General features: G+C 41.9%; 1 protein-coding gene across 2 annotated transcripts; it reads right to left on the bottom strand.

Annotated features, from left to right (window-relative positions):
• Positions 1 to 10: 10 nt before the first annotated feature.
• On the bottom strand, positions 11 to 24565 carry Ercc5 (ERCC excision repair 5, endonuclease). Of its 2 annotated transcripts, none has more exons than XM_005317001.5 (15): positions 24044 to 24565; positions 19456 to 19631; positions 17911 to 18026; positions 17247 to 17333; positions 16084 to 16144; positions 14796 to 14939; positions 12708 to 12915; positions 11351 to 12436; positions 8612 to 8844; positions 8150 to 8269; positions 7805 to 8018; positions 6499 to 6643; positions 2790 to 2990; positions 1977 to 2061; positions 11 to 618 (listed from the first exon to the last, which is right to left on the bottom strand). In XM_005317001.5, exons 1-15 carry the CDS (start codon positions 24129 to 24131, stop codon positions 70 to 72), a joined length of 3513 nt encoding a protein of 1170 aa, XP_005317058.2. In that variant the 5' UTR covers positions 24132 to 24565; the 3' UTR covers positions 11 to 69. The 2 variants fall into 2 exon arrangements, with proteins under 2 accessions (XP_005317058.2, XP_013216128.1); XM_013360674.4 differs by having other exon boundaries at positions 504 to 618; positions 1977 to 2051.
• Positions 24566 to 26621: the final 2056 nt, after the last annotated feature.

Raw genomic sequence — 26621 nt, 5'->3', positions numbered from 1 at the left:
GGAGACAAGACTGTGCCGACACTTTTAATTTCATCGTGTCCCTCGCAGCCAGAGAAGGCGGACTCTGAATCAGGTTTTCCTGGCTCTTGCCCTGCCACGTCTCGGCTTCCCTTTTCTCCTCCCAAACACGGGCCTGGCCGTCACCAGGGCGGCCCTGGCGCTGCGGCCGCGGTGCCCCTCGTCCTCGCTGGAGCTGCTGGAGCTCACCGCGGCCTCCGGCACCGGGGCGCGGGGGTCCCTTGGCCGCTCTCCCCCAGCTCCTCTCCGGTGCACGCTGCTCGGCGGAGAACCCCCGGCGTCCTCACCCGACGAGGCGCCGGACTCCGAGAGGCCGCTCACCCCCAGAAACCCCCCGCATCCCGCGGGGCCTCCAGACTCCGACAGCCTCCTCTTGAGGCTCGAGGCCTCCGGCGGTTCCTCGGGGAGGCTCCTCTTCGGGGCGCCGCCCTGGGCCTGGCCCCGCACCTCGCCCTCGCCCTCCACCGGGCTGGCCGCCGCTTCCCTTTCCTTCCTCAGCATGCACGTGACGGCCCGGTGCAGCCGCTGGCTCTTCATGCGTTTGGCATCCTGCTTCTCCTGCTGAGCCAGCCTGAAGAAAGAGTCGATCCGGAGCTGGGTCTAGAATAGAATCACATGCCAATCAGACACATCTCCACACCCTATCAACAAGCTCCGCCTTGACTGCTCACGTTGGATTCCCACTTCAGAGAAGGCTAATTTACATCTTCCAATTAATGACAGTGGATCTCAGTGATGTCTAAATGACACTGGAAGCAATATCTGCACTCACTCTGTCGACTAAGTCCTCTGTCCACATCTCCAGCAACAAATCTCTTCTGAGATACTCAAAAACCATCATCTTCTCCAGCAATAAAGTTTCATTGGGCTTGTTTCTAAGTCCTACGTCTCCTTCTCCTTAAAACATTATATAATCATATAGTACCTCCAGGAGGCAAGCTCACAGGACATACTAAGAGCTGTAAAAAGTATTCACGCCCTGGGAAGATACTCTTTAAAAATACTTACATGTGAGGAAAGTTTTAGGCTTAATGTCCATCACAACATTATTTACACTTTACAAGTTTAGAAAAATAAACTTAAATATTAAGTTCAATAGTGTGAAAGGAGAAAGTTCTACAACAAAATGTGTCTCCAGCGAGGAGCAACCAGTCAGTGAGAAACAGCATCACTCTCAGCAGAGAAAGGTCTTCCAACAAACAAGAGGGATCCCCTGGAAATGCTCTTTACATCAGTTTTGCTTATTTTTTTTTTTCCAAAATTGACCAAACTTAATGGAAATTCACTCAATTATCTTAAAAGATATTTTTTTCATTTCTGCTAAACAGTGGATTTGAGAGTGTGCTTTGTGGATTGCTTCAGTGGTGGGCAAAGACTTGCTTTAAGTGAGCAAGAACACATGGACAGAGCAAGACCCACTCACCTGCCCAGAGGAAAGGGTGCTTCAAGGCCTCTCCTCCTCCAGATCCTCTCTTACTGATATGCTATATGACTGAGCTTCTACTATAAAGATCTATATAAAAATCATAAATCAAGAAGTGCTTATAATTGAGAAATCCTAATGACCAGAACTGTTCTGGATTGGACATTTCCTAAGCTTTTAAAAAATGACAATAACACCAAGAGGGTAATATTTTTAATCAGAAATGCTTAGTGTGAAATTGATTATTGTTTTTTTTTCAAAATCAGAATGAACATGAAAGGCCATCACAGTCCATCACTAAGAGAGAGATTTTGAAGTAAAGACTAAGTCTGATTATTCTTTTTCTATTTTCCTCTGTTCTTTACCTAAAATGATTGGCAGCTGTTGAAGAACAGCTAGTTAACTCTTTGGGTATGCATCATAAATGTATGTTGCGTACCCAAAGAGTTAACTAGCTGTTCTTAAACAGTTGCCAATCAAAGCCCTACTAAGTTCACCCTTCAGTGTGAAATCAGGGAAAGAGCCACCTGATTACCTGCTGGACATCCAGTTGCTTTAATACCGGAAATAGAGATTCGTCCGTTTTAGTCCTGTTCCATCCAAAATACCGCTGACAAAATATGCAGGCAGTTAAGATTATAAATGCTTTCAGAGGTACTTAACAAGTGATAAATAAAAGATCCAAAGAACTGACCCTTTATTCCCTTCCAAAAGATTTTCATATTTTAAATATTAATGATAAAAAGGTAACAAATTATTCCAACATGATCATCTTGCAGTATGTTCTTTTCAATTCTGTAAAGCAGAAGAAACTCCACCCTCATTTTAGGACATCAGCCTTTTGACTATGAAAAGTCTGACTTAGAATAAAATGTTTCAGATATCTTGTCTATGAAAGAAAAAAAATAAACTGTAGCTAGATTAATTCTACTGTAACATTTTAAACATCAACTGAAATACTTAAATTTAAGTATACAAAATAGAAAACCAGCAATAAAAAGGACAAAATTATTTGGGGCTGGGATGCAGCTCCGTGGCAGAAAGAGCACTTGCCCAGCACTCGTGAGGCCCCAGGTTCAAGCCCAGCACCACACACACACACAAAATCATCATCATCTTTCCTACTTTTTCAAAATAAATAGTACTTAAGTATGTGTTCATGTCCAAGAATGCTATCGTGGCTTATCTGAGAGAAGATCCTCTTTAATACTGAGAGGGAAAAAGGAACTAAAAGGAGGGTTTCAAGTGAATGTGATATCAGGGAAAAATGATCCCAGTTCCTGTTCAAAAGTTTAACAAGCCTCACTAGGGCTCAATGTCCCTTATGTTTGCAGAGATTCAAGGATACTCTCTAATTTTGTCAAGATCCGGTTTCCCCCACAGAAAGGAGCCCTTTGAGTCATCCACCACAGGTCTGAGGTAGGCATCCGCAACCGCTGGGTTAGGGAAACCAGGTGTGAGTTGCAATTTCCGTAGTTTTTTCTTCACTTTGGTGTCATAAGGATTGGGTCTTATCTTCTTATTTTTTTGAGCTTCATGCCACCACTCTCTATAAGGTAAAGAAAATATTTATAAAGTAATGAGACAGCGCAGTGCATACACTGGGGTAAAGAACTGAAGGTAGAGTTCAGAAATGGAAAAATCAAATCCTAACTCCAGTGCAAAGTGAATGATGTATAGAACACTCATTGTATTGCTTTCAGTATTATTAACCACGAGGAATAGTGATAGGGAACATTTATTAAATGATGTCTCTGTACTTGGTACTGTTCAATATTTTATCTACCCAATAATCAACCATACAAGCCGAGTCCTATCATCAGCCTCACCTAAAGAAGAAACTGAACTCAGAAAGAAGAAACTTGCTCAAGATTTGTAGTTGGAAGTGAAAAGCCTCTCCCAGAGCCTTCATGCATAATTACACTAACACACAATTTCTCCAGGTCTCCTTCTCGGTAGTAAAATGAAGCAACGTATCTGCATTTTCACCTCTAACAAAATGCATTGATGAATACAAGAGTATTCAATAAAAGGTGAAAATGCCAAGAACATGATAAATTTTATAGTTGAAAAACATAAGTCAACAAAAAGCATCCTATCATTTCTTTTCCCAGAGGGGAACATATAATGGGAAAAGGTCAACAGATATTAAAAATAATAAATAATAATACAAAATATTACTTTCTTGTGTGTTAAGCAATGTTCTAAGCAAAGATATGGCTATTTTTTCTTTATATTTTATCCATTTTTCAATTTTTTCCATTCTAATACTCATCTATTATTTCTTGAACTCATCCATTGTAGTTAAAGAAAGCCACATTTTTTTTTTTTACATTCTTTCCATAAAAATGTGGGACTGGGGGAGGTTCTGAGGAATTAAATTTATTGAATTATACGCATGTATGAAAATTCTACAATAAAGCCCAATATTCTGTATAATTAATATGTACCTATGAAAAGAAAGAAAGAAGTGGGGCCAGACGCTCTGGGACTGGCTGGCCAGGGTAACAGACAGGAAGTAACACTGTGCGGGGCTAGGAGGATATCCTTTCCACTTTCCTCTTCCTGCCTCTTGGAACATTTGCTCTTGGAAGCAGCCACCAGGCTTTGAGGAAGCCAGTCTCACGAGCAGGTCCAGATGGAGTGGGTGCAAAGCCCCACCCACAGCTTTGTCTGGACTCCCAGTGACAGTAAGACCACCTGGTCAACGTGTGTGTCAGCCATTTAAACAGATCCTTGAGCCCAGATGAGCTGTTCAAACAACATGGAGCAGAAACAAAACACACCCAGGAAGCTGACTAAACCTTAGATTCATGAGCAAAATCAATGACTTCTGCCATTTGAAGCCCCTGAGATTACAAGGTAGTTTGTACTGCAACAGCAGAACACCAGGAAAAATAAACAGCATAAAGTTAAAAACATAAAAATAACCCTCACCAATCCATGGACTCAATGGAACATACCTGTCCCCTGACTCACAAAAAAGCAAAACCAAAACCAAAAAACACTGCTTCTCCCACTTACTGGTGTTGGGAACTAATTCATGGAGTGGTATCAGCCTGCGTTCCACCTCATGACACACGAGTGCCATCTATTGTTGAAAAGACTAACTGCAGTCTTCGTTGAATCAAAACACACACACACACACACACACACACAAATAATTAATAATAATCGTCATCTATCTTCATCACTTTTATAACACTGTTTCCGAGGGTGTCCTAGGGAAATGCCCACGAGCCTGCCACCACTGCTTCACTTTTGAATTTTCATCATGACTGCCAGATAGGAGAATGTGCTCAGCACACTGGGCTCATGGAGCCAAAAAGACCACTACTCCTTAAACAAGAGGGCCAGACACTTAACATCTAGGACGAACTGTGGCATCTGTCAATCAGAGTGGCTGTGGGAGAAGAGCAGGGCGTAGTGACACCTGTGACGAAACTGAAGGACTGGTGTGTAGGACGGAAGCAGCTGCTGCTCCAGCTCAGCTGCTGTGGGACGATTAGGGAACCATCTCCCCAAAGAGAAGCTAAATTTTCTTGTGAAATCGCCCCAGATTCAAATGTTGGTAGCCAGTTCAAAAATTGAGGCTCTATTAAAGTACACAGAGAGTAGGCCAAACCAGAATCAGTTGACTACACACGGCCTGCTGGCCCAGAATAGCTCCACTTTAAAGAATGATTGACTAGCCAGGGTCTGGTTAGGAGATGATGAGAACAGAAAAGCATGGTCGCACACTCAGCTCCACTGGCCTCCCACCACTCCTCCTCATTAACTCTGCACCATCCTAAACCTCTGAGTCAGGCAGGGACCAGGCTGCTCCCATCTTGTCTTTAAGCAGCTAGATCAAAGAGAGAAACTGCTAAAGCTGACTCTAAGTATATAACACAGTTTCAACCTGGTTTAAAAAAGTAATTACAATGTACGTTGAGTATAATGTGCATAGAAAAGTTTAAAATATATAAAGCAAAATATTTAAAGTAGGTCCTTTTGAATCCACACTTTACAAATTGTTATGTATTTATTTCATTTGTATAATAAAGTTACTTGGCATTTTTTTCCAAGTTATTTACCTATCATGATATATGAGTGACCTAGTAACTTAACCCTGGTACATAAATTTCATCAACAATAAGAAAAATATGGGAAGAGAGATAAAGAAAGCATTAATAAGATACACTGGTGTGTGTGGTAAGTCTGAATATAGGCCAGCAGTCAGTACTACAATTTCTTATTTCATCCAGTGACTCTGATCACTGGTTCTCCAGACCAGAACATCCCACATTTTCCAACCACAGGACAGAGGAGATATAACTGTAGAGAATACAAAATCAAATTGCTACCAAGGCCAGAAGATGCCATCACGTCTTGTGATTATGCTAAACACCACAGAACTAGTCACTTCAGGGGTGACTTTTATGGTGTGTGCAAACTGTCTCTTCTTTCTTTTTTTTTTTTCTTCTTTTGCAGTGCTGGGGCCCCATGCGTGCTAGTCAAATGCTCTACCGCTGAGCTATAGCCCCAAGAAAGAACTACTTTCACAGATGTGCTGATGACTCTTACCATCTCAGAGTCACCAGAACTAATAGCTGAACGGCACGACTCTGGGCTCTAGACCAAATGAGATTCCACAACTGGACATACCACAGAATTCACAAGGAGAGGAACAGGACAGCCACCTGGAGGCCTCAGAACACTGAACACACAGTGCAAGCACCTTTGATCCTCACACCCCAAGGGCACGGGAAGCCCCTCGGGCAGTGACTTGCTCATCCTTCATATCCCCAAGGCCTGCAGCATCTAACGATTCAATAAATACTTGAATGGACAAAATGGCTTGTACACTCCTCCCCTGGGACCAGGAGAAGCCTGGTGCCACTCAAGAAGGAAACTGACTCTGATCTCATGAGGACTCCAGGGGATCAACGGGCACCTCGTGCTAGTCTCTCAGTCCACAGTGATCTGTGACAGCTCATGACTTGAGAAAAAGTTCCATTTGCTAGAATGGGTATTTATACAAACATCTGAACTAAAGAACTGTAGAAAGAACTTACGAGAATTTTAGGAGAGGTTCCAGGCCACGTCCAGGGAATTCATTGAGAATCTCCATGGCTGTCACACAGCCTACAGTCGGTATTCCTTCAGTGTAATCACTTCCAAGCAAATAGGCCAAGTTTATTAATTTGTTCCGGTCTAATCCTACAAGAGTAGCAATCTTAATTTAAATATTTATTTTATAACATTTATAAACATAATCACATAAATTACATAATTTACATAAATGTTATATAAATGTTACATACACACACATATACACACACACTCAACAGCCAAAGATATCTCCTTTTATTATCTGAAATAGATTTTTTAAAATGGCATTCTGTTCAGATTTTTAAAGTTTCTCTGTTCTCACAGCTTCAAATTCCGTCTACAAGCTAACCTTTGAATTTAACTATCTAGCTTGGCTGTCTCTGAACCACAGTTGCAAATATTCAACTACAAACTCTGTATCTCCACTTGGGGATCCCATGGGCATATCAAATTTGACACATTCCAGCCTGAACTCTCCCCTCTCCCAGTTCCACTCCTCTTCCTAGTCTCCCTCATCCTGTTGATGGTGGGTCCACACCACAGGCTGCTTGGTACCTTGTTCCTCTCCTCTCCCCTCCCACACCAGCTGGTCCACACTCCCTCCTCCAACATACCACAACGGCCTTGACCCAGGTCTCTCCATACTCTCCTACCACAGAAACTCTTCCCACTCCTGCTAGCCTCCTGGGAGGGGACTTGTGCCTCAGGGCCTCTGCACTTGCTAGTCCCTTTGAGCACTTATCACCAAGTGCTCCTCTAAAGCACTTGCAGGTCTCCTTCAGGCCCCTAAGGCTACCTATAAATACAATTTCTCCAAACTGTCAATAACTTATACATTTGCTCATTATCTGTTTCTCCTACTAGACTGCTTCATTCCATCTCCCTATCAAGAATAATTGGCATTCAGGGATCACTTGATGTGGTATTTGCAGAAAGAGTAACCAATATCAGGAACACCAGCGTGGGCCATGGGCAGGAGTCACTCCACCCGATTCCTCTCTCCTACCCTGGTTCACTCTGGAGAGCTAATGACTAGTCAACTAACCAGGTCAGATGATTAAGCTCAGAAAAAAACTAAACATACCAGGACTTTGATTGAAGTCCAGTTTGCAAAATTCTATTTCTCCACTTAAGTAAAAGATCTCTTATATGAAAACTTGTATGCACCTAACCATTTCCATTAAGGCATCAAATTAGTTCCCTGGAAAGAAAACAATGCATAAGGCAAATAGCAAAGGTAAATTTCAGAAATCTACTCTGAGGTCTTACCTAATTGGTTGTGAAAGTCCACATATTGGTAGTATTCTACATATTTGTTTTTATTGAAAAAGTTCTTATAGACATGCCGTGCTCCAAACAGCCAGATGTCACTATCATCGGTGATGGTTCCAGAAGTCTGGTCGGTGAGGTCCAAGATGGCACACTGCGCCTCTGCCTCCATGGGAGCCTCGATGTAGGGAATGCCAAACAGGCGCAGGAGCTCCTGCAATCAGACACAACAGCCCTGGGGAAATGCACCCAGGCTGCAGCCAGAGGAAGCAGTGCAACCACACGCCATCCAGCCTTCCCTGGGGTCTAAGGAAGGGATGCGGATGCCCCAGCCAAGGAACACACCTGGCTTTCCAGGAACATCTGTCCCGTCACAGTGGCAGCTATCCGCTCTTGCTGCTGCTTCTGAGCTTTGAGTGAATTCTGTTGTGCTAAGAGGTTGCTCTCCAGGGTTTCCAGCTCCTCCTATAGAATCATTTTTCATTTGCAGATAATTATATTAATAATCCAATTAAGTTCATTTGTTACAAAAAGCCTGCATTTAGTCTGACTGAAAATATCAACAACCTTCTTCTCTTCATGAAGCATTCCACATAGATTTCTGAGCAAGACTATAATACCTGAGCTCCCTCACTAAGTCACAAGAAAAGCAGAGTCTATCCCAGACAGTAATCTAGATAGAAAAGAAGTCATCAACAAGAAGATTCATTGCAATCAGCTAATAAATTTTCATCCAACAACTCTTAAAACTCAAAAGCTACTGAGGTCAGCTTCTTAGCAATAAGTTGAAACATGCTGCATTATTACCAAGTTGATATCTTGCCATTCATCCAGGGAGTCCTCTGCTTGCTTTTCAGCTTCTTTGCGTGGGTCAGTATCAGAGTCCTCGCCTTCCGAGTTGTCCTGTAGGAGGCTCTGGGTGCCACCAGGGGCTTCTTCCTCCTCAGTTCCTCTTGGCTCCTCTTCACTTTGTTCAGAGGGAGGTTCAGAAGCTTCAAGTTCATCATCACTTGTCACATTCTGCACTTCAATGAAGCTTCCTGTACCAAAATAACAGGGTCACTTTATCTGCAACCGGAACATGGAAATTATCCTGAAACCATCAACACCTTTCTGAAGAACCCTGAAAAATGTTGTCTCCAAAGAGAAAATCTGAGTTTAGTAGAATACATGCAATTAATGTTACGGTTAAACAAACTCAATCACAAATGCATGTAACTTCAAAACAAGCCTTTTCAATTAGATAGACTTGTCTTTGAAGGTAGAAATCAAACTCTAAGATTTGCATATTAGATTAATCAACTGCTATATGTCCTAAGTTAACTAATATTGTTTTTAAAATTCAAAAGGAGTCTGGGGTTGTGTCAGTGGTAGAGCACTTGCCTAGCATGTGTGAGGCACTGGGTTCGATCCCCAGCACCACATAAAAAATAAATAAACAAGATAAAGGTATAAAAAATATTTTTTAAAAAAATTCAAAAAGAAAAATTATCAAGTATAGATTGTTAAATATGACTTTATGTCATTTCACTATGAAAAGAGTAAATAAAGCTGAAAGAATCCTGGGTAATACTCAGAGAAATAGTTCTTTCTCTTCCACATTCCTTTCCTCTTCTCTTGTTATTTTTTCTTAATAAATATACATTGGTTCCATTCCTTGCTTTCAGGGGAGGGGGCTTGCACGTATTTGTGTGAGGAAACAATCAGGACAGAGAGGACCAGACCGGGGAGGAGCCAGAGGTAAGAGGAGATCATTATAGATAAAGAAAGAAATAGCAGATAGGTAAATATATTGAAGATAATGGGAGGAAGTTTCTCACTGTTAAGAAAATGATAGGGGCATGAGGCACTGGGTTCGATAACCAGCACCACATAAAAATAAACTAACAAAAAATGTCCATCTACAACTAAAAAAATATTTTAAAAAAAGAAAATTATAAAGACAGGGGAGGTTAGAATAAACCCTGGATGTTGGGAATTACAGATATCAGTGTGAACACCTGGATCTTAATACAAAGATAGACCCAGAAATAAATATAGATGTGTGCACACATGCATCTGTGTATGTATACGTAAATGTAGCTCCAGGCTCTGATACTGAGGGAAACAGTGAGCACTTTGAACCTGGCCATGCTTTCTAAACATCATGCTCCCTGAAAGAAGGAGTCTTTGGTGAGAAGATCAGGGTCAGGGCATGAGTGCAACACAGGCCTGGAACATCTAGGCCAGAAAGTAAGGAAATGCTCAAAATGTGAGGGGGGATTGTAGAAAGCCACAGGAGCCAGACTGAAGAGGCCCCACTGGCCAAAGCTGGGACAACTCAAGCAAAAAAATAAACTGTCAGAGTATCAGATTGTAATTCACTGAATAAAGCCAGAATCCAGGAGGCCACACAGAAAAAAATTAAAAATAAATGAGGGCGTAGAGACAGATCTTCCTTATAGTAGGATGCCCACTGATAAATATACAAGGAATGAGGCAGTTAGAAAGCCCCATTTGGTAACTATCATAGCTACAATTTACACAGATAAAGTTATCAATGGATACAAAAACAAGTGTCGACACGTGTGTTCAGGTGCACTGGACTTATTAATCTCAGCTGGGAAACCATGAGTTTAGAATGTAGAGGTCCAATAGACACCAGGACACAAGATGAGAGTGTATGTGTACGAAGATCTTCGTCATGCAGGGTTTGGTTTATAAAGTTACGTGAACACTAAACTGGCAAAAAGAGGGTCATTGCTCCTGCAGGGAAGTATGTGCATCTATATGAACATGTTGCACATAAACTTTGGTCCTACTAAACAACCCATCTTGGCAGATTACCTTTTCTCCATTTTACAACGAGGAACGAGGTTCAGAAGTGTTGGGTGGCTTCCCCGAGGTGGCCCTACTCACAAGTTCTGAAGTTGGGATGCAAACCCCAATGCTGCAGCTGCTTCTACTACACTGCCACCCCACTGTTCCCACCCTCTGGCCTTCTCTGCAGGAGCGCCGAATCAAGGCAGACCTCATTGGGGGATAGTGTGGCAATAGAAATCCCCACACCCTGCAATGTTGGCAAACGACACTAAGTACTGACTCTAGAGTTACAAATAATTAAGTACTGACTCTAGAGCTACAAATAATTTTATACAAATGTAGCATCTACACATAATGAGCACCAGCAGCATATAAGTGCATACAGAAATAGACACATATATCATATCCATGGGGAGAAAGCCTAACAACAGTGGCAGACAAAGTAAGAAATGATAAAACAAATACAAAGTGCTTGTCACTGAGGTACTGGCAAAGGAGCCTGAGAGCTAAAGGAAAAGCCCAGCTCTGCCTTCTCCCTCTAGGGCACTACCCCCACTTTATAGCCAACAATGATGGAGCTTTGCAAAGCAGGACGGATGAGGACGCAGTCCCAGCTGTGAGTCCCTACAAAGTCATTTCACCTCTTTCTGGTTTCTCATCTGTAAAAAGTGGGAACGGGGCTACGCTAAGGAGCCTCTCAGCTCCCACCCCACCTCTGCCGCTTGGAAATAGCACAGCGCTTACCATCAGATTCACTTTCTTCAGACTCCATCTCCACTGGTTCCAAGGAATTCAAGACTGACACTAGCTCCTGGCCCGCGGGTGTAGTTATCTCGAATTCCTGGGAGGTTTCTGGGAAATCCTCACGCTCTGCAGCATTTACGGGCACGGCATTTTCTAGGTTACCTACTGCCTCTGAAGGGACACTTACTATGTCCCTCCTTTCTTGTAAAGTGCTGATGCCAGCGACCTCAGAGGGCTTTGCTCCAGCTTCTCTTTCATCATCGCTTGACAAAGCAGAATCATATCCACTCTGGGAAGGGCCAGGACCTGCCCGCAGCTCGAGCTCCTCAGCATGTGCTTCGCTCCTGGGTTCAGAAGCTGTGCTTGTGGGAGGTGTCTGTGTCAGTTCCTGTCCCAGGGGGAGCCCAGGCCTGTCACTGTGTGGAAGGGGACCCTTCCTAGCCTTATCTGTGGACTCACTATTCATCTGAGAGACTCCCTTCTCCGTGTGAGTGAGTGGCATGTGTTCTTCTGGAACGTCAGACTTACTGTCTTGACTAACCACAGTGCTCAACAAATGAGCCGAGTCTGTCAGCTCCTCTCCACTGCCAGGGCTGGCCCCGGGCTCCTCTAGGAAGTGCACGTTGGCTGGAGGGGGGCCCGAGGTGAGCAGCCCTGCTCCCCCTTCTCTCACTTTAGGCCCTTCAGCATGCTCTTTGCCGGGGCTGTCTCTAAGCAGCGTCCTCACTCCTGGCCCTCCTGCCTGCATGCTGTCCCCGGCACTCACTCCCACATTTTCATCATCATCAAGAGCTCTCTGAATGGCCAAGAGGGTCCGTGGTGATACGGAGCCTTGGTCTGGAGCAGCACCCCTCTTGCTGTGCTGCTTTGGGGCTCCACTCTCAGGCTCCTCTTCGGAGCTACTGCCCAGCATGGCTGCTTGCAGAGCTAGCAGTGTTCTTGGAGAAGGAGGGGTGGCATCAGGTTCTTTCTTTGGCTTTGGGTTTTCACAGGGAGATGACTTCATGTCAAAAGAAATGTTGTCCATTTTGCTGGAAGAAGGAAGAGACTCCAAACCCACATCTTCCACTTTCTTAGCTTGAACACCTTAAGAAAAAGTAAAACACTTCTCACCACATAGTTCACAGTGTGACCATATACTTCTAGAAAGATGAACGAGACATCATTGGTTCCCATAAATGAAGTTACAATTTTTGCTAAGCAGCAATTAATTTTTAGCTAATAGATTAGTTAATCAGCAAATTAGTTAATTTTAAACTGGGTTGGCTTTGGGTTCATTCATTTATAGCTGCATAAGCAAGACCTCACCATCATTATCCAAGACCGGTAGTTTACTGAACTCAGAACCATTACATACCTTTTATCAAGATGTAGTGTGAAGTGTCCTCAGAGACCACTCTCCTCGATTCTACCTCCTTCAGAAAACCCCCTTCTTCTTCATACTGCTTCTGGATCTGTCCTGAGTGCTGTTGATTCATTTCTTTCTGGACATTTTCTATGTGCTGGTTTAGATAGTTTTTTTTAAGCAAGCCTTTGAGTTGGTACTGGGAAAAGTCATTGGACTCCTAGAGGCAAAATTAACAAATAAAATTTCCGTTTTACATTTAATACAGACACTATTCCACCTTTTCCCCCAAAAGGGGACAAAGAATAATTGCCCGTTTTAATTAGTGGTAGTTTCATATTATATAAACACATTGGTTTATTTTACAATATTGTAACATATTTAAAAATAAAAACTGACACTAGGACAGACTATAACTGCCTTTAAAAAATAATCTTTAAAACAAAAGAATTAAGCAAAAAAATATAGAAATTTTGGGTACTGTCACAATTTAATCAAAAATATTTATTGAGTATACACATAACAATCTTGGTCATGGCTTAACACATAATCTAGAATGCAAGTGCCCAACACTGTCCTTGGCCCATAGAAGACATACACCATAAGGCACAGCAATCACAGTTATTGAGAGTAATAGTAAAATTTACAAAGCTTTCCTGTAAAGAGCATTCTTCTATACACTTTGATATAAACCATCTCAATTTTTTCTCACAACCACCCTATGAGACATTATTTCCCTTCTGCAAATGAGGTTAAGTAACTTGCCCAGAGGCACATGGCTAATAAGTAGTAGATATGGGATCCAAAGCAGACAGATTTACAAAATTGAGCTACTACTATTACTATTAGTACTACTGCTCACCCTCACAACTAGCATCAACATCACCTTTACACAACATACAGGTGATACAAAACCCGGAAGACTCAGAACATCTCTGTTCCATCAAAATGAGAGATGGGACAAGCTGCTATTCCACACCACCTTTCAGTACTGCACCCGAGACGCTGCCCTAAGGAGGAGAGGAGGAGCAGGTAAGGAAGAACTGCGTCCTATTTCCTCAAGTACTACGGAGATCCTGTACATGAAATAAAATGCCTGATACACACAAGGGGCCCAAATATTTTTCCCTGAAATAAAAATCAATTTAGTTCTGTACACCCAAAGACCCAAGCATCTCATTTCTTGGCACCTCAGTACTTTCCCATCTTCACATCCCACATGGGAAAACAGAAGAAAGTGAAAGGAAAAGAAACATATCCTGCCCTTTTCCTACTTTTCATGTCAATTGAAGAAGTACTCAAAATCTGCAGAAAACTTTTTTTAAAAAAATTACTATGTCCCTCAGTAGGGATAATGTCACAAGATTTGCTTCTGTCCTGCAGTGGGCAAAAGAAGAACTATGGAATTGTAACTAATGCCCATTTCACCTCTGCATTGCTTCAAATAATGTTGTTCTTTGCTTGGTGAATTCATTTTTTTCCCTCAGAGATAATGTTTAATCTCATCAATTTTGCATTCTATGCCAGATAGATATTCAGGTTACATACTTAGAGAATGTACTTTCCATTAAGAGTATAAAACAAGATTATTGGTTGCAATTTACAAAGAGAAGGTAACTGTGAGAATTTACTAATCTTTCCTTCATCATTAAATATACATGTTCTTAAACAACAAAAATACTTCTGTTTTATGCTAAAACTATGGATTGAGTCACAACTGTGCAAACAGTTATAATGGATTGTGACATTTACTTTAAGATGGAAAATTTATAACACAGATGTTACTCTCAGACTCCAAACTAGCATTAGAATGGACTTCTAAACTTAATGTAACTGTTTCCCCTTAATATGTTAATTACAGAATATTTGAAGAAGCTCAAATGACAAAGGAAAAAACAATTGCCTATTGTGTCACTGCCCAGGGACAATGTCACGACAGCCTGTTGCATTTCCTTCCTGTCCTTTCCAACTCTATTACCAGAAATTAACATATAATTTCAGTATTGCTTATCAAATTTCTCTTCTTTCTAATAAAAAGTTCTGCTGATGTTTTTCTATTCTAAATATTAACATACTACTGTATACTAATATCTTTGTCACCTCTGGCATTGCTTCAAACAATGTTCTTCTCCGCTTGGTAAATTCTTTCATATCTGTCAAGATTTCATGCTTTACTTCCGGGGGTAGGCTGGTGAAGTCCTCAGACTCAATATCTATTGAGTGAGGATTATGGAAGAACTCTTCCTGAAAAGAGTAAAATGTAACACAATGAAATTTACATTTCATACACTTAGTTCAATTCACTGTTATATTCAAATGAATGTAGTTATCAAAGAATGTTATCTGCTTTACTATGAAACTTGAGAATATGTTCATTTTAAAAACTTTTATACACAGTATGACTTGAATTTATAAAAACATTATTCATTAAAATATGTGCAGTGAGAATGTTAAAACAAATCCAGATTCATTGACATTCTTGTCTAATTCTCTTCTTAAATAGGCACTGGCCCTAGGAACTGACTTCTAACTAATAGAAAGTGGTAGAAAGATACTATATAACTTCCAAAGCTTGGTTAGAAAGACAGCGAAGTTCCTGCCTGGAACATTTTTTTTTTGGGGGGGGGGGGGAATGCTTGTCCTTGGAACACAGCTACCATGCTGGGAAAAAGCCCAGGCCGTGTGGAGGCCACACATAGGTGTTCTGGTGGCCAGCCTCAGTGAGGTCTATCTGACAGCCAGCGTCAACAACTGGACATACAAGTCCAGCCCTGGCTGTAGACTGACCTTTACCTACGTGGTGGGCTCCAAGAGAACAGTACCTAAATGAGCAGATCAACACCCAGACCAAGACAGAATGTGAAAATGCCCACTTCTATACCAAATTACAGATAACAGATAACTAGAAAGTAGGCAGACATGCACACAAACAAGTGCATATACACACGTACATTTGGTGCATACTCGCTCACCCAAATACAAAGACAGGTATTCAACCAGATGGGGTGGGGAACGTGATCTACAATATACCAAAATGTTACTCCAAGTTAGTCCAGATGGTATGCTTTCTATATTCTACACAGGCACGTATTACTATTTATTGATTGGTCATTTGATTGGCTATAAAGAAAATAGCTATTTTGGACAAACAGATATATATAATGGCAATTCCATACATGTGTATATGGGCGAGTTTGTATTTATACACACACATAAATGCACAAATATGTACATATATGCATATAAATACACACAATAAAAAGGGAATCTGTATTTACTTACTTTTTTCAGGGACTTTGATTAATATACAATAACTACTCAATAGTATTTTCATGTTACTCATTTCAAATAACAAAATACATTCTGAATTTCAGAATTATTTAAATACCTGTAATGCTTGTTTCTGATCCATTCTTTCTTGCCACTCTTTTTCATCTTCTTCTTCTGAACTGAAAGTCAAACACATATTTACAAAACCTAAGATCATTTTGAAGCCTAAAGATTTACTGAGTGCAAGATGCTGCAACATCTTGGGCAACAGCAAATAAGCCACCAAGACCTGGGCGCCAGGGGCCGCCATGTCTGGTGGGGAGCACAGGTAGTCGGCAACCACAACATGACCTCAAGCCTGCTCCGTGAGGGAAGGGCAGGCTGCTGAAGGTGCCCCCAGGAGAGTCATCTCAGTCCCATCTGGGGAGCCGTGAAAACTGTCCACGTCTCCTAAATTACACTGGCTGGATTCAGCCACTAGTAAATGTGGTGTCCAGTTGTGGGGTACAGAGAGATTCATGGAGGGAAGTTTTCCAGACAGAAGAACTAAGCTTTAGAACTATCTAAAAACAAGAGAAAGAAAGCCTGCCTGTGGCCAGTGTGACGACCAGAAGATGAAGCTGGAGCAGTGTGGTTAAGGGTTGACGTTTATCCTCAAGAAATAGACAGAAGTGCTTTAAGTAAGGAAATGACCTGGGCTCAGCCCCTGCTGCCTTGTCTCTTGGGAATGGGGGCTAAGGAGTAAAATAAGCCACAAGACTACTAGTCCTCCACCTACACACCAAACACAGAAGCTGCAGGAGGCGAACAGGCTACCAGAAGAGGAGGGGCTCACAGAGAGCACTGAAAGGCACAGTCCCAGAACACAGGCCAGCAGGACAAGTGATCTGACCTCAGGGCTGAGAAGCGAGCACACCAAAGTGCACAGTGCCCCCTGGACTGAGCAGCAAGGGTGTGACATGTGGTGTCTCAGCACATGGTGAGAGACAAAGCAGTGGCGAGAGCGCATCAAGCAAAGTGTAAGAGAACCAAAATGCTTTCTTCCAACTTATAAATCCAGTGCTAGCAAAGGCTCTTCAGTATGCAAAAGAGCAACAGATCTCCAAAGCACAGAGACAAGTCAGAAAATGACAAACCTGGATTTTGGAACACATTCTGAAGGGTATAGAGAAGGTTCACTAATAAATCCCCACATGCCTTATCATGTAGGTAAAACATAAAGTTTTACTATCTCAATACCACAATCACTGAAGTAATATTCTTAAATAATTAAATACTTACCTATGTTTTTCTTCCTCTTGTAAAGGTGGCAAAACGTAGATGTCATCCTCTCTTCGAACTTGTGTAAGACTGGGTAATGCTTCATTTCTGAAAAGTAAACATAACTCTGTAAACAGAGAACATATAAAAACGTATTTTGAGTTGGTCATCTTCCCACACTGCCCCCCAAGCCTGCTCAAAGGCAGGGGCTCTCCCCCTCCTGGCGGGCTCTCCAGCATGGGGGGGAGCTAAATACAGCCCAGAGGAAAGAAGGAGACTCACAGGGGCTCTTCAGCCTTGGCCACAGCCCACCCACAGTCAGAAGATGGAGCTTTATCAAGAACCAAGTCGGGCTAGGCGGGCAGCTCTGTGACAGAGCACTTGCCCAGCACGTGAGGGGCCTGGAGCTCAACCCCCCGCACCACAAAATCAATGAATGAATGAATGAATGAAATGTAAGCCCTGCTGCCCTCCCAGCCCTTGCTCATTAGCAATGCTGATTCTCCTGGAAGGGGAAGGCTCACCAATTCAAACTCTCAGAACCAAGGACATTCTACTTATCCCTCTCATTTCACTCTCTATTTTCTGTTGAGAATTAAAGTTAGAGAATGAGAACCCTAGGAAAGCAATACAAAAGTGAAACATTTTTAATTAATCTCCCAAATCACTGTAATTCCCCTCTTGCCTTTTGCTGCGGAAGGCGGTTTTGATAGCCTGTCTTTTCAAAAATGTTTTCAGAAGCTTCTCTGTAGTTTTTCTGGAGTCACTGGTGGCCAAATCCTTCCTCTGCCTTCTTTTTGCCTATGAAAAGCAAGGACATAAGATTCGACACAGAGTTATCAGTCTATTAAGAACATTTCTGTGATTTTTTTTTCCCCATAAAATTTGGCTTGTCTGAGTTTTGAGATGACAGCTGTTCCAGTGTCTCCTCCAGTGAGCACCCTCAGGTTTCCGCTACATGAAGGGCACCCAGAGCTTCCACCTATTACTTATATAGTATATTGGGGGAATTATTTGTTACTTTCAGGCTCTTTTAAATGTCTTTTAATATGGCCCAAGAAGCCTAAAACTTGATATGTAATCAAATAATGTTTCCCAAAATGAATGACAACAGGCTGGGGATGTGGCTCAAGTGGTAGCGCGCTCGCCTGGCATGCGTGCGGCTCCGGTTCAATCCTCAGCACCACATGCAAACAAAGATGTTGTGTCTGCCAAGAACTAAGAAAAAAATAAATAAATGTTAAAATTCTCTCTCTCTCTGTCCCCCTCTCTCTCTCACTCTCTCCTTAAATAAATAAATAAATAAATAAATAAATAAAATAAAATGCTGTTATGCCAGAAACAATTTTCGATATTACTTTTTTATAAAAATGCATTACTTGTATGTAACTCTGCCCCTCAACATCCAAGATTCTGTCAGAAGAAATCCTAAAATGTACAGAAACATCTTAAAAGGAAAATCCAACTAGGGATAAATGAAACAATCTCTGTGCTTATGGTTGAAATAGGCAAGAATAGCAAAGATATCCTCTTTTCCTTTCTAATCTTTCCAAAAAAGGACTTGACACAGAGTATGGCAAACTAAAACATTCAGGTCTAGACATGTACACAGAGTTAACAAATGTGCTCAAGCATTATGAATTTATGAATCCTCACTTCTACTCTATATCCTCACTTGGATAATAATTTGTCTGACATGATTATAAACTGATGAGCTGGCATTTTCTACATATAAAAGTCATATAAATTATTATTATTATTATTTGGATTGCTTGAAATTTTTTTAAACTACTTTCAGAACAATAAGGAAAATCATTGTCAATCTTTTACATCAGGCCCAAATTCCTCCCTGGATAATCCACTTCATCACCACCTTCAACCACACCACACTGGGGCCTCCTGAGAGCCGACCCACCTCTAAAAGAAGGCGTGGTACCAATCTCACTTCCAGGGAAATCTTAAACAGGTTTTCCCTGGTAGCATAGTGGGAATAAATGTGGAATACCTAAACAGATACTCTAAAGATAAAACTCTCAAGTTCAAGAATTCTAGTAGTTCTAGTTAAATTTTATCATCCTACCATGATGTACTATAATAAACTGTCTTTAAAAAAGAAAAACTTGCTTGTTTGTTAAAGATGAATTTTAAAATGTAGTTGAAATTAAACTGGTTATGTGTCAAATTAAGTCTTGGTATTTCTAAAAAGAAAATAAAATTAGAAGATACTTACCAAAGTCTGCTTCTTCAACAGTGGAGCATCCCCATCGAACACAAAAATAGGGCGAATTCGAAAAAATAAGAGTTTGCAGAGCCGATGAAACAAAGTGAGAAGATGGGCATTCTCTATGGCGTTCCCATGGCGATCCCGGGCTCCTTTAAGCGCCTGGTTGAGCCAAATGCTGATATCTGAGAGGATTGTTAAAGGAAAGCGTTCTGGAATGTCCTCCTCATCCTCACAAATTCAGCCTCCTATACCTGGTAATACCAAGCACTGAACACCAAGATCACCACTCATCTGAGATTTTAAAACGCCTGGCTCTACGAGATCTCACAAGAACACTTAACGTTTACTTCGATCTATTACTACATACTTAATTTTTATACCATTCAAAGACAGACATGTTTTTAAAAAAGAGAAATTATATCCTTTCTGATTCAATTATATATGTCAAGATCATTGTACTATCATGTGTAACTAAGTAAAACAAATTAAAAAAAAAGAATTCCATTTCCAGGCACTCATCCTCAGGAAGCATCATGGCTTAACAAGATTCATTTGCAAGGATGCTTGTATATAGCAAGGAAAATGCGAAGAGCAATTCAAAAGCTTTCCAACAGTTTTTTTAAAAAAAAGAGTTCTTTTTAAAATCGTGACATATGGATCTGCTAAAATACCAAGGAGCTCTTAAAAATGGAAACTGAAGAAGCATGTTTAGTGACAAGAAAGACAGTTACAAATACTACTACAGGAAATGTACAGGTAACAAAAATATATGCACTATGATCCCATTTACAATACCTGTAACGTTAAACATAAAAATCTAGAAAGTCACTCACCAAAATATTAAATAGCAGCTATTGTGGCTAAAACCAAGGGTAATTTACTTTTTCTTCTTGGAGATTTCATTTAAATTTTCCAACAAATGTGCCTTTAAAAAAATTTTTTTTTTAGTTGTAGATGAACACAATACTTTTTTTATTTATATGTGATGCTAAGGATCAAACCCAGGGCTTCACACGTTAGGTGAGCGCTCTACCACTGAGCCACAACCCCACCCTCACAAATGCACCTTTGAAAATGCACTTTGTACTTGTCCATAGAGTGGCCCAGCACCCTGCCGGCCGCCTGCCTGCTCTCACTCTCTAGGCCAGCTGTCCACCTCACCATGGAGGAGCCTTCTTTGACCTTTCCTAGGCCTTCTTCCCTCTTGTGTGCACCACTCTGCAGGCCACCTCGGCCACACATCACATGCTACCCACATGCATCTGGCTTTCCTAACCACACACCAGACACCTAGGTGGCACCACTACCTGATGCCTCACAGACATTTCCAGCTGAATTCCATGTGTCCACTGGGCCACTGAGGCCCCTTCCTCGGTGACTGCCACTCCTATTCACCAGAGAGAACTCCAGGTGTCCTCCCAAGTACTCCTCCAACCATTGACAGATTCTACCAATCCCACCTTCTAGTGCACCTTCAAAGTGCATTTGGATCTCAGCAACAACAATTAAAGCCCCCCGAGGCTCCCCATTGCCTTTAGGATCCAAAGTTCTCCCCATGACCTACAAAAGGCCTGAATCTGGCCTCTGCTCATTTCTCCCATCACATTTTAAGCCACTAAGCTCCTTCCTACCTCAAGGGCCTTCTCACATACTCTTTCCTCTTCCTCTGAGTTTCCCCTTCTTGTTTTGTTACCATCTACTGAGGTCTCAGTCTACAAGTCCCCTCCCCAGCCTAGATTAAGACCTCCTGTTACACATCCCTATTTAAAAATGCATTATTATGTGGCAGAAATTCTTCTATGCAGCACTGGACAGTTTCTGCCCTTATGGAGTTTACAATGTAGTGGAGGAAAGCAGAGCCTATGAGCGCCACACTCATCTAAAGCACGCTTCTGTGCACTACACTCCCTTCCACACAGCCTATCAGAGTGACAATAAGTATCTACTATTAAATGAGCTGAGCAGTTTAGTATTTAAGTGAATGTACAGGGCCTAACTTTTACAACCATAAAAAAAAAAAAAAAACCTTAGGCTCATCAACAAATTACCTAACTAAATGCTATGCAACAAAACAGCTAGTGCCCAGCACACCATGGTTTTATTTATTCCTGTAACATCAGTGCTGCCGTGGGCTGGGCATACACAAGGCTCTAGGGAGATGCATCAAGTGATACAGTTGTGAAGAAAACAGATGTGGTCCCTATCTCTGAGAAACTTAAATCCAAACAAGGGACACAGACAAATAAATAAATAATGGACATGTAACAACTTGGGTTGTGGGTGAGCACCAAGGAAGAAACAGAGCAGAACAAATGGACATGAGTGACCAGGGCTGAGGGTTAGGATTAGAGAAGGCTTCTGAAGAAGACACAGAGACCTGAACGGAGGAGAGAACAGGCCAAACACAATGCCCTAGGACCAAAGCCACTTAAATACCCAAGGCCCACACGGCAGAAGGGATGGTGGGACTGATGTGCAAGCATCACAAACAGCCACTGGATCTCGCTGGGGAACACGAGAATGAACTCCAGGGAAACCAGTTAAATTAGCTGTGACAGCTCACCGGGACAGCAGGCAGCTGGGGCAGAGACCATGGGAAGTGGTCAGGCCTAGACTCATCTTGGAGGCAGGACTCAGTGATGTCTTAGAGCCACACTGTACTGAATAACTATGTCTGCTTGCTACACTGTTGTACGGAATTACCTGTCTGCATAGTAAGTTTATTCTCAACTTTATGATCAGACAAAATCTAATTTCAGACTATTGACTCTCATTCATGCTCTTAAAACTGGATATGAAGCTTTTGAAATATAGATTACTAAACTCCATATGCCTAAAATACTGAATCATAGAGACTAGATGGGGTTTTTTTGTACTTTTAAATTTATCAAGGATAGTGTCAATCCTCAGCCAGTGTTAAGAGCTTCAGCTGGAAATTCTTAGAGAAGAAATACATAGAATCAGACAAGCTGAAAATATTTGCATAACTTGACTTGTCTAATTTCAGAAAGCTATGTCAGGCAAAATTAAACTTCTCCAAGGAGTAGAAAAGTTAAGATCTATAGCAAATCCCAAAATCATTTCATGTTAAAAACCCAAAGAACCAATAACATTTAAAAAGAACAACAATTTTTAAAATGTCCTTAGTTATAGAGTTAGGTGAGTTAATTTTGAAGTAATCCCAATTAGTATGCATAGCATAGATTGTAGTAACTTCATAATACACTTACATGCACTTTGCAAATATTAAGGTCCACAATAAAAAAGAAAAAAAAATTAAACTGCTGATTGTATATTATTTAACAGCCATTTAAATCACATAAATAAACCAGACATTCAACTATTCAGATGGTTCAAAACCACTTTATTTAGAGACCCAAGAACAAACTACGAACCTGGTATAATTGAGAATAAGTTCTTTATTAACAAAAAATAAATAAAATATATATATCTCAGATGTCTGAATTATTCTGAAGATAAAGAAAAATCAATTATACAAGCTATCAAGTACTGTATATGAGGTTATCATTGTAACTAAGCTGACAGTCCTCTTTAGCTAAATGATTAGTTCTTCAAAAGAGCCTAAAATAAAAATGACTTCATATTCCAAATGGGCCTCTTTGAGCCATCTGCAAACATATAATCTAAATTACATGGTTTACCTTTCCTTCCTTTGATGTCCTACAAAATTAGAAATGTGACCTTGGTGTTTCATATCAGTAGTTCTAGAAAATCTTAATCTTTTAAAAGGATTTAACTATAAAATGACCTAAATCTTTGCTGACGTTTTAAGCAAAAGTGAAAACCATCACTTTTGGTGACAGTGAAAACCATCTTTTCATCCACTGACAGGCCATCTTCAGAATGCAATTATACCGAGAGACCACTGGGGGGCAGCAGAGCGCGGCTGCTTTAAAACAAAAAACTTCCTTCTCCCCAACTCGAGGGACCCTGAACCAAAGCTTTTAGGCTGAGCACTCAATGCGGATGTATTTAAATATTATCCACGAGGGAAAACGTGGTAATTATCTCGTTATGTTCTTAAAATCATCAGTGTTCCTCTTCACACAATGGCTTCTTCCCGGCCCTCCACGAGGACACTGGTCTGAGGTCTCCGCGGCTCCGGGGAGGGAACAGGGAGGGGATCAAGGCCACACTACGGAGCGAACACAGGGCCCAAATCTTAAAACCAGCATCACGTTTTCATAGTGGAAAAAAAAAATTCCAAAGACACGAAATCAGCCAAATATGCACACAAGCCACTGTCCTAACAGGTCAGTCACGGGGAGTGGGGGGGGAAGGATTCTCTGCGCACTTTCCCAAAACTTTCCCAAAGTTGAAACAGGAATTCCTGCTTCCAAAAGCCACGACTTAAGGAGCTGCCGATTCAAAAGAAAAGGGTCAGACCACCTGGTCGCACAAGCCTCCTCCTTAAGTCGCGCGGACGGAACTAGACTCACAAGAGGAGAAGACGCGAAGGGGTGGGGTGCGCCATGCCCACCTCCCACCCACGACACAGAAACTTCCGTGATCTGCAGAAACTTCGCCAAGTTCACCCGCACTTGGCACAAGAGCCACCGAGAGCGAAGGATACCCACAGCGAGGACTTTCCCCTCCAGGGCCTCGGGGCTGACCTGCCGCCCCGAGCACTCCAGCAGCTTCCAGAGCCCCTGGACTCCCATGGGGCAGGCGCGTCCGGGGTCGGCCTTCTACTCCAGCTCTTCTACAAGTCAGGTGACGCCACCTCCCGGAACCCAGGGAGCCAGCTGCCACTCAGGAGCGGAAAACCAGACGAAAGCCCACGTTTCCCGGGGAACTGGCCTGAGAGCGCACCAGAAAGGGGAACCCACGCCAGAACACTTCCTGGCGGCTGACACCTCCTCCCGGAAGAGAGCGGTCGGGGAACGTTTCGCGTTGGCGTAGAGCAGGGCCTTGACTTGTCAGGGCTTTATCCCAAATGTTTGCATTCCGATGGAAGACCGGGGTAGGCGACCAGAGACGACGTGACAAACGACAGAAGGCATAACTCGGATTCTGCTAGCTTTGCTTGGGTGGGTCTGTAATTTCACAAGAAATGGTGCCTTCTCAGCTTCCTTCTCACAGAATGCGTGGGGCGGAAGTCCCGCCCTCGTCCATGACGTCAATTCACTGCGTCCACTGCACTCCGGAAGCGAGGGAGCGTTTCCGCCCCAGTGTTTGGGTCTAGGTGCTCTCTTGGATGCCACGGTCATCAAATGTGGCCACAAAACTGTTTTTGCGGGTGGCGACTTTATGTGATTTTTCAGCACCCGTTTCTCCCCCAGTGAGCCTCCACATTCTGATTGTGCAGAATCCATGTGGTTGTGGTGTTTGGGGGCAGGATTTGTACAATAGCGTGTAGTAACTAGAGAAAAGTAGTAGAGTTCAAAGCTTCACCCAGCGTCTTAAACTTAGAATTCCACTGTTTGTGGCCAGAAATGGCAAGAAATGAATTGGCCGAGTAGCTCCAAGAAAGTCTGGCGCTCCAGCCCTCAGGCCAACATTCAAATCATGACTATACCTCATTAATAAGTTGCTGAGATTGTATTTGTTAAGAATTTTTATCTAAAGATGTACACACAGCATAAAAGTGAAGCTAGATTTACAGATAGGTAGTTAGTGTAGTTAGGTCAATATGGAGAATGAAGGCCATATTGAGAATAGAGTCCAGGAAAAGGGGTATTGAGAATGTCCCCAAGGCCCAGAGCCCATCTCAAGGAAATGTTAATGAAGCAGCTCCCAGCAAACACGGAGATGCTAATCCAAAAGTCCTTCCTACCCATAGTACTTCAGCCCTCCTGTCTCCGGCCTGGGAAAGCTGAAACACCTTAGCTATGAAAAGGGGAAGACATCACCCTTCCACAGATTCCACCTCTTGGGTTCCCTTCTTCCTGCGGGAAGAAGTCTTTTCTGCTGTCCTTTAATAAAGCTTTTATGGGGCTGGGGATGTGGCTCAAGTGGTAGTGCATTCGCCTAGCATGCATGAGGCACTGGGTTCGATTCTCAGCACCACATAAAAATAAAGATATTGTATCCACCAAAAACTTAAAAAATATATATATAAAATAAAAATAAAGCTTTTACTTTACACTCTAAACTTGCCTTGGCGTGCTTCTCTGGTGTTATACTTCAGCACTGGGGAAGCAAGGATTCATCACCAGTAAACAGCGTAACAGAAGCAGCCTTGTAGACTTGGAGAGGATAAAAGGTGATATGTGCAATGCTTTTAGCACTAGCTATCAAGTGAGAGTATTATCGTTCGCATTTGTTCAAATTTAAGTGATGTATTGAGATTCTAATCCAGTGAAAAAAGTTGGTTTAAAAGAGCAGGTAATTTCCTAAAAATATCAGAAACCAGTTTTTAGCAAAACCATTTGTGTTCAAACTTAGTTCATAGTAGCCATGTTAAGTTGACTTACAATTTTCCATCAGGAATAAACTTACAAAGTGCTTTTCACATTTCCTCCGTGGGTAAAGTAGTACCCAGAAATTGTTCAGAGTTTTTTTTTTTTTAACTGAGGGTAGTATAATTACATATTTAATTTTTGCCCCCAAACCACAGAAGACTATTAACTTAATGAAACCAAGAACTATCATACTGACTTTCACCCCCCACTTCTACTCATAGTAGGCATTCATAAATGCTGCCTAAATGACCTCTCAAGTCCCTGGTCTAAAACTCTCCATCCTTGCACCCTGTAGAAAAATATTTCCTAGAGGTCAGGCAAATGTTAGTTCAGATCTCATGTAAGCCATGTAAAAACTGTGATATGGGCTGAATTGTCCTACAAAATACATATGTTGAAGCCCTAACCTCCAGTACATCAAAATGTAGCACTATTTTAAGATCAGATCTTTAAAGGGTAATTGTTAAAATGAGAGTATTTGGGACTTGGTGGATCACTCAGTGGTAGAGCACTTGCTTAGCAAGTACAAGGCCCTAAGTTTGATCACCAGCATCATTGAAAAATAAGAGGTGAATGAAGCCTTTATGTTAACCCTTATCAAATTTGATGCTCTAGAGGGATACCCTTCACACACACACACACACACACACACACACACACACACACACACACGAAAAGCCAATGAACACAGTAAGGTGGTGGTCTACAAGTTGAAGAAAGGCTTGAGAAGACACCAAACCTGCCAAG

The sequence above is a fragment of the Ictidomys tridecemlineatus genome, chromosome 6 (genome assembly GCF_052094955.1).
Source record: "Ictidomys tridecemlineatus isolate mIctTri1 chromosome 6, mIctTri1.hap1, whole genome shotgun sequence".
Classification (NCBI taxonomy): Eukaryota; Metazoa; Chordata; class Mammalia; order Rodentia; family Sciuridae; genus Ictidomys; species Ictidomys tridecemlineatus.
The sequence above is the reverse complement of the archived record's forward strand: the minus strand, read 5'-3'. Positions and strand labels throughout refer to the sequence as shown.

Excerpts from the sequence above, each read along its gene's own strand:
- Ercc5 (XM_005317001.5), bottom strand. The coding sequence starts at position 24,131 with ATGGGAGTCCAGGGGCTCTGGAAGCTGCTGGAGTGCTCGGGGCGGCAG. Across the intron at positions 16,145-17,246 it reads CAAGAGGAAGAAAAACATAG|TTCAGAAGAAGAAGATGAAA; the intron begins GTAAGTATTTAA and ends TTTGACTTTCAG. Across the intron at positions 619-1,976 it reads AGCAACTGGATGTCCAGCAG|ACCCAGCTCCGGATCGACTC; the intron begins GTAATCAGGTGG and ends ATTCTATTCTAG.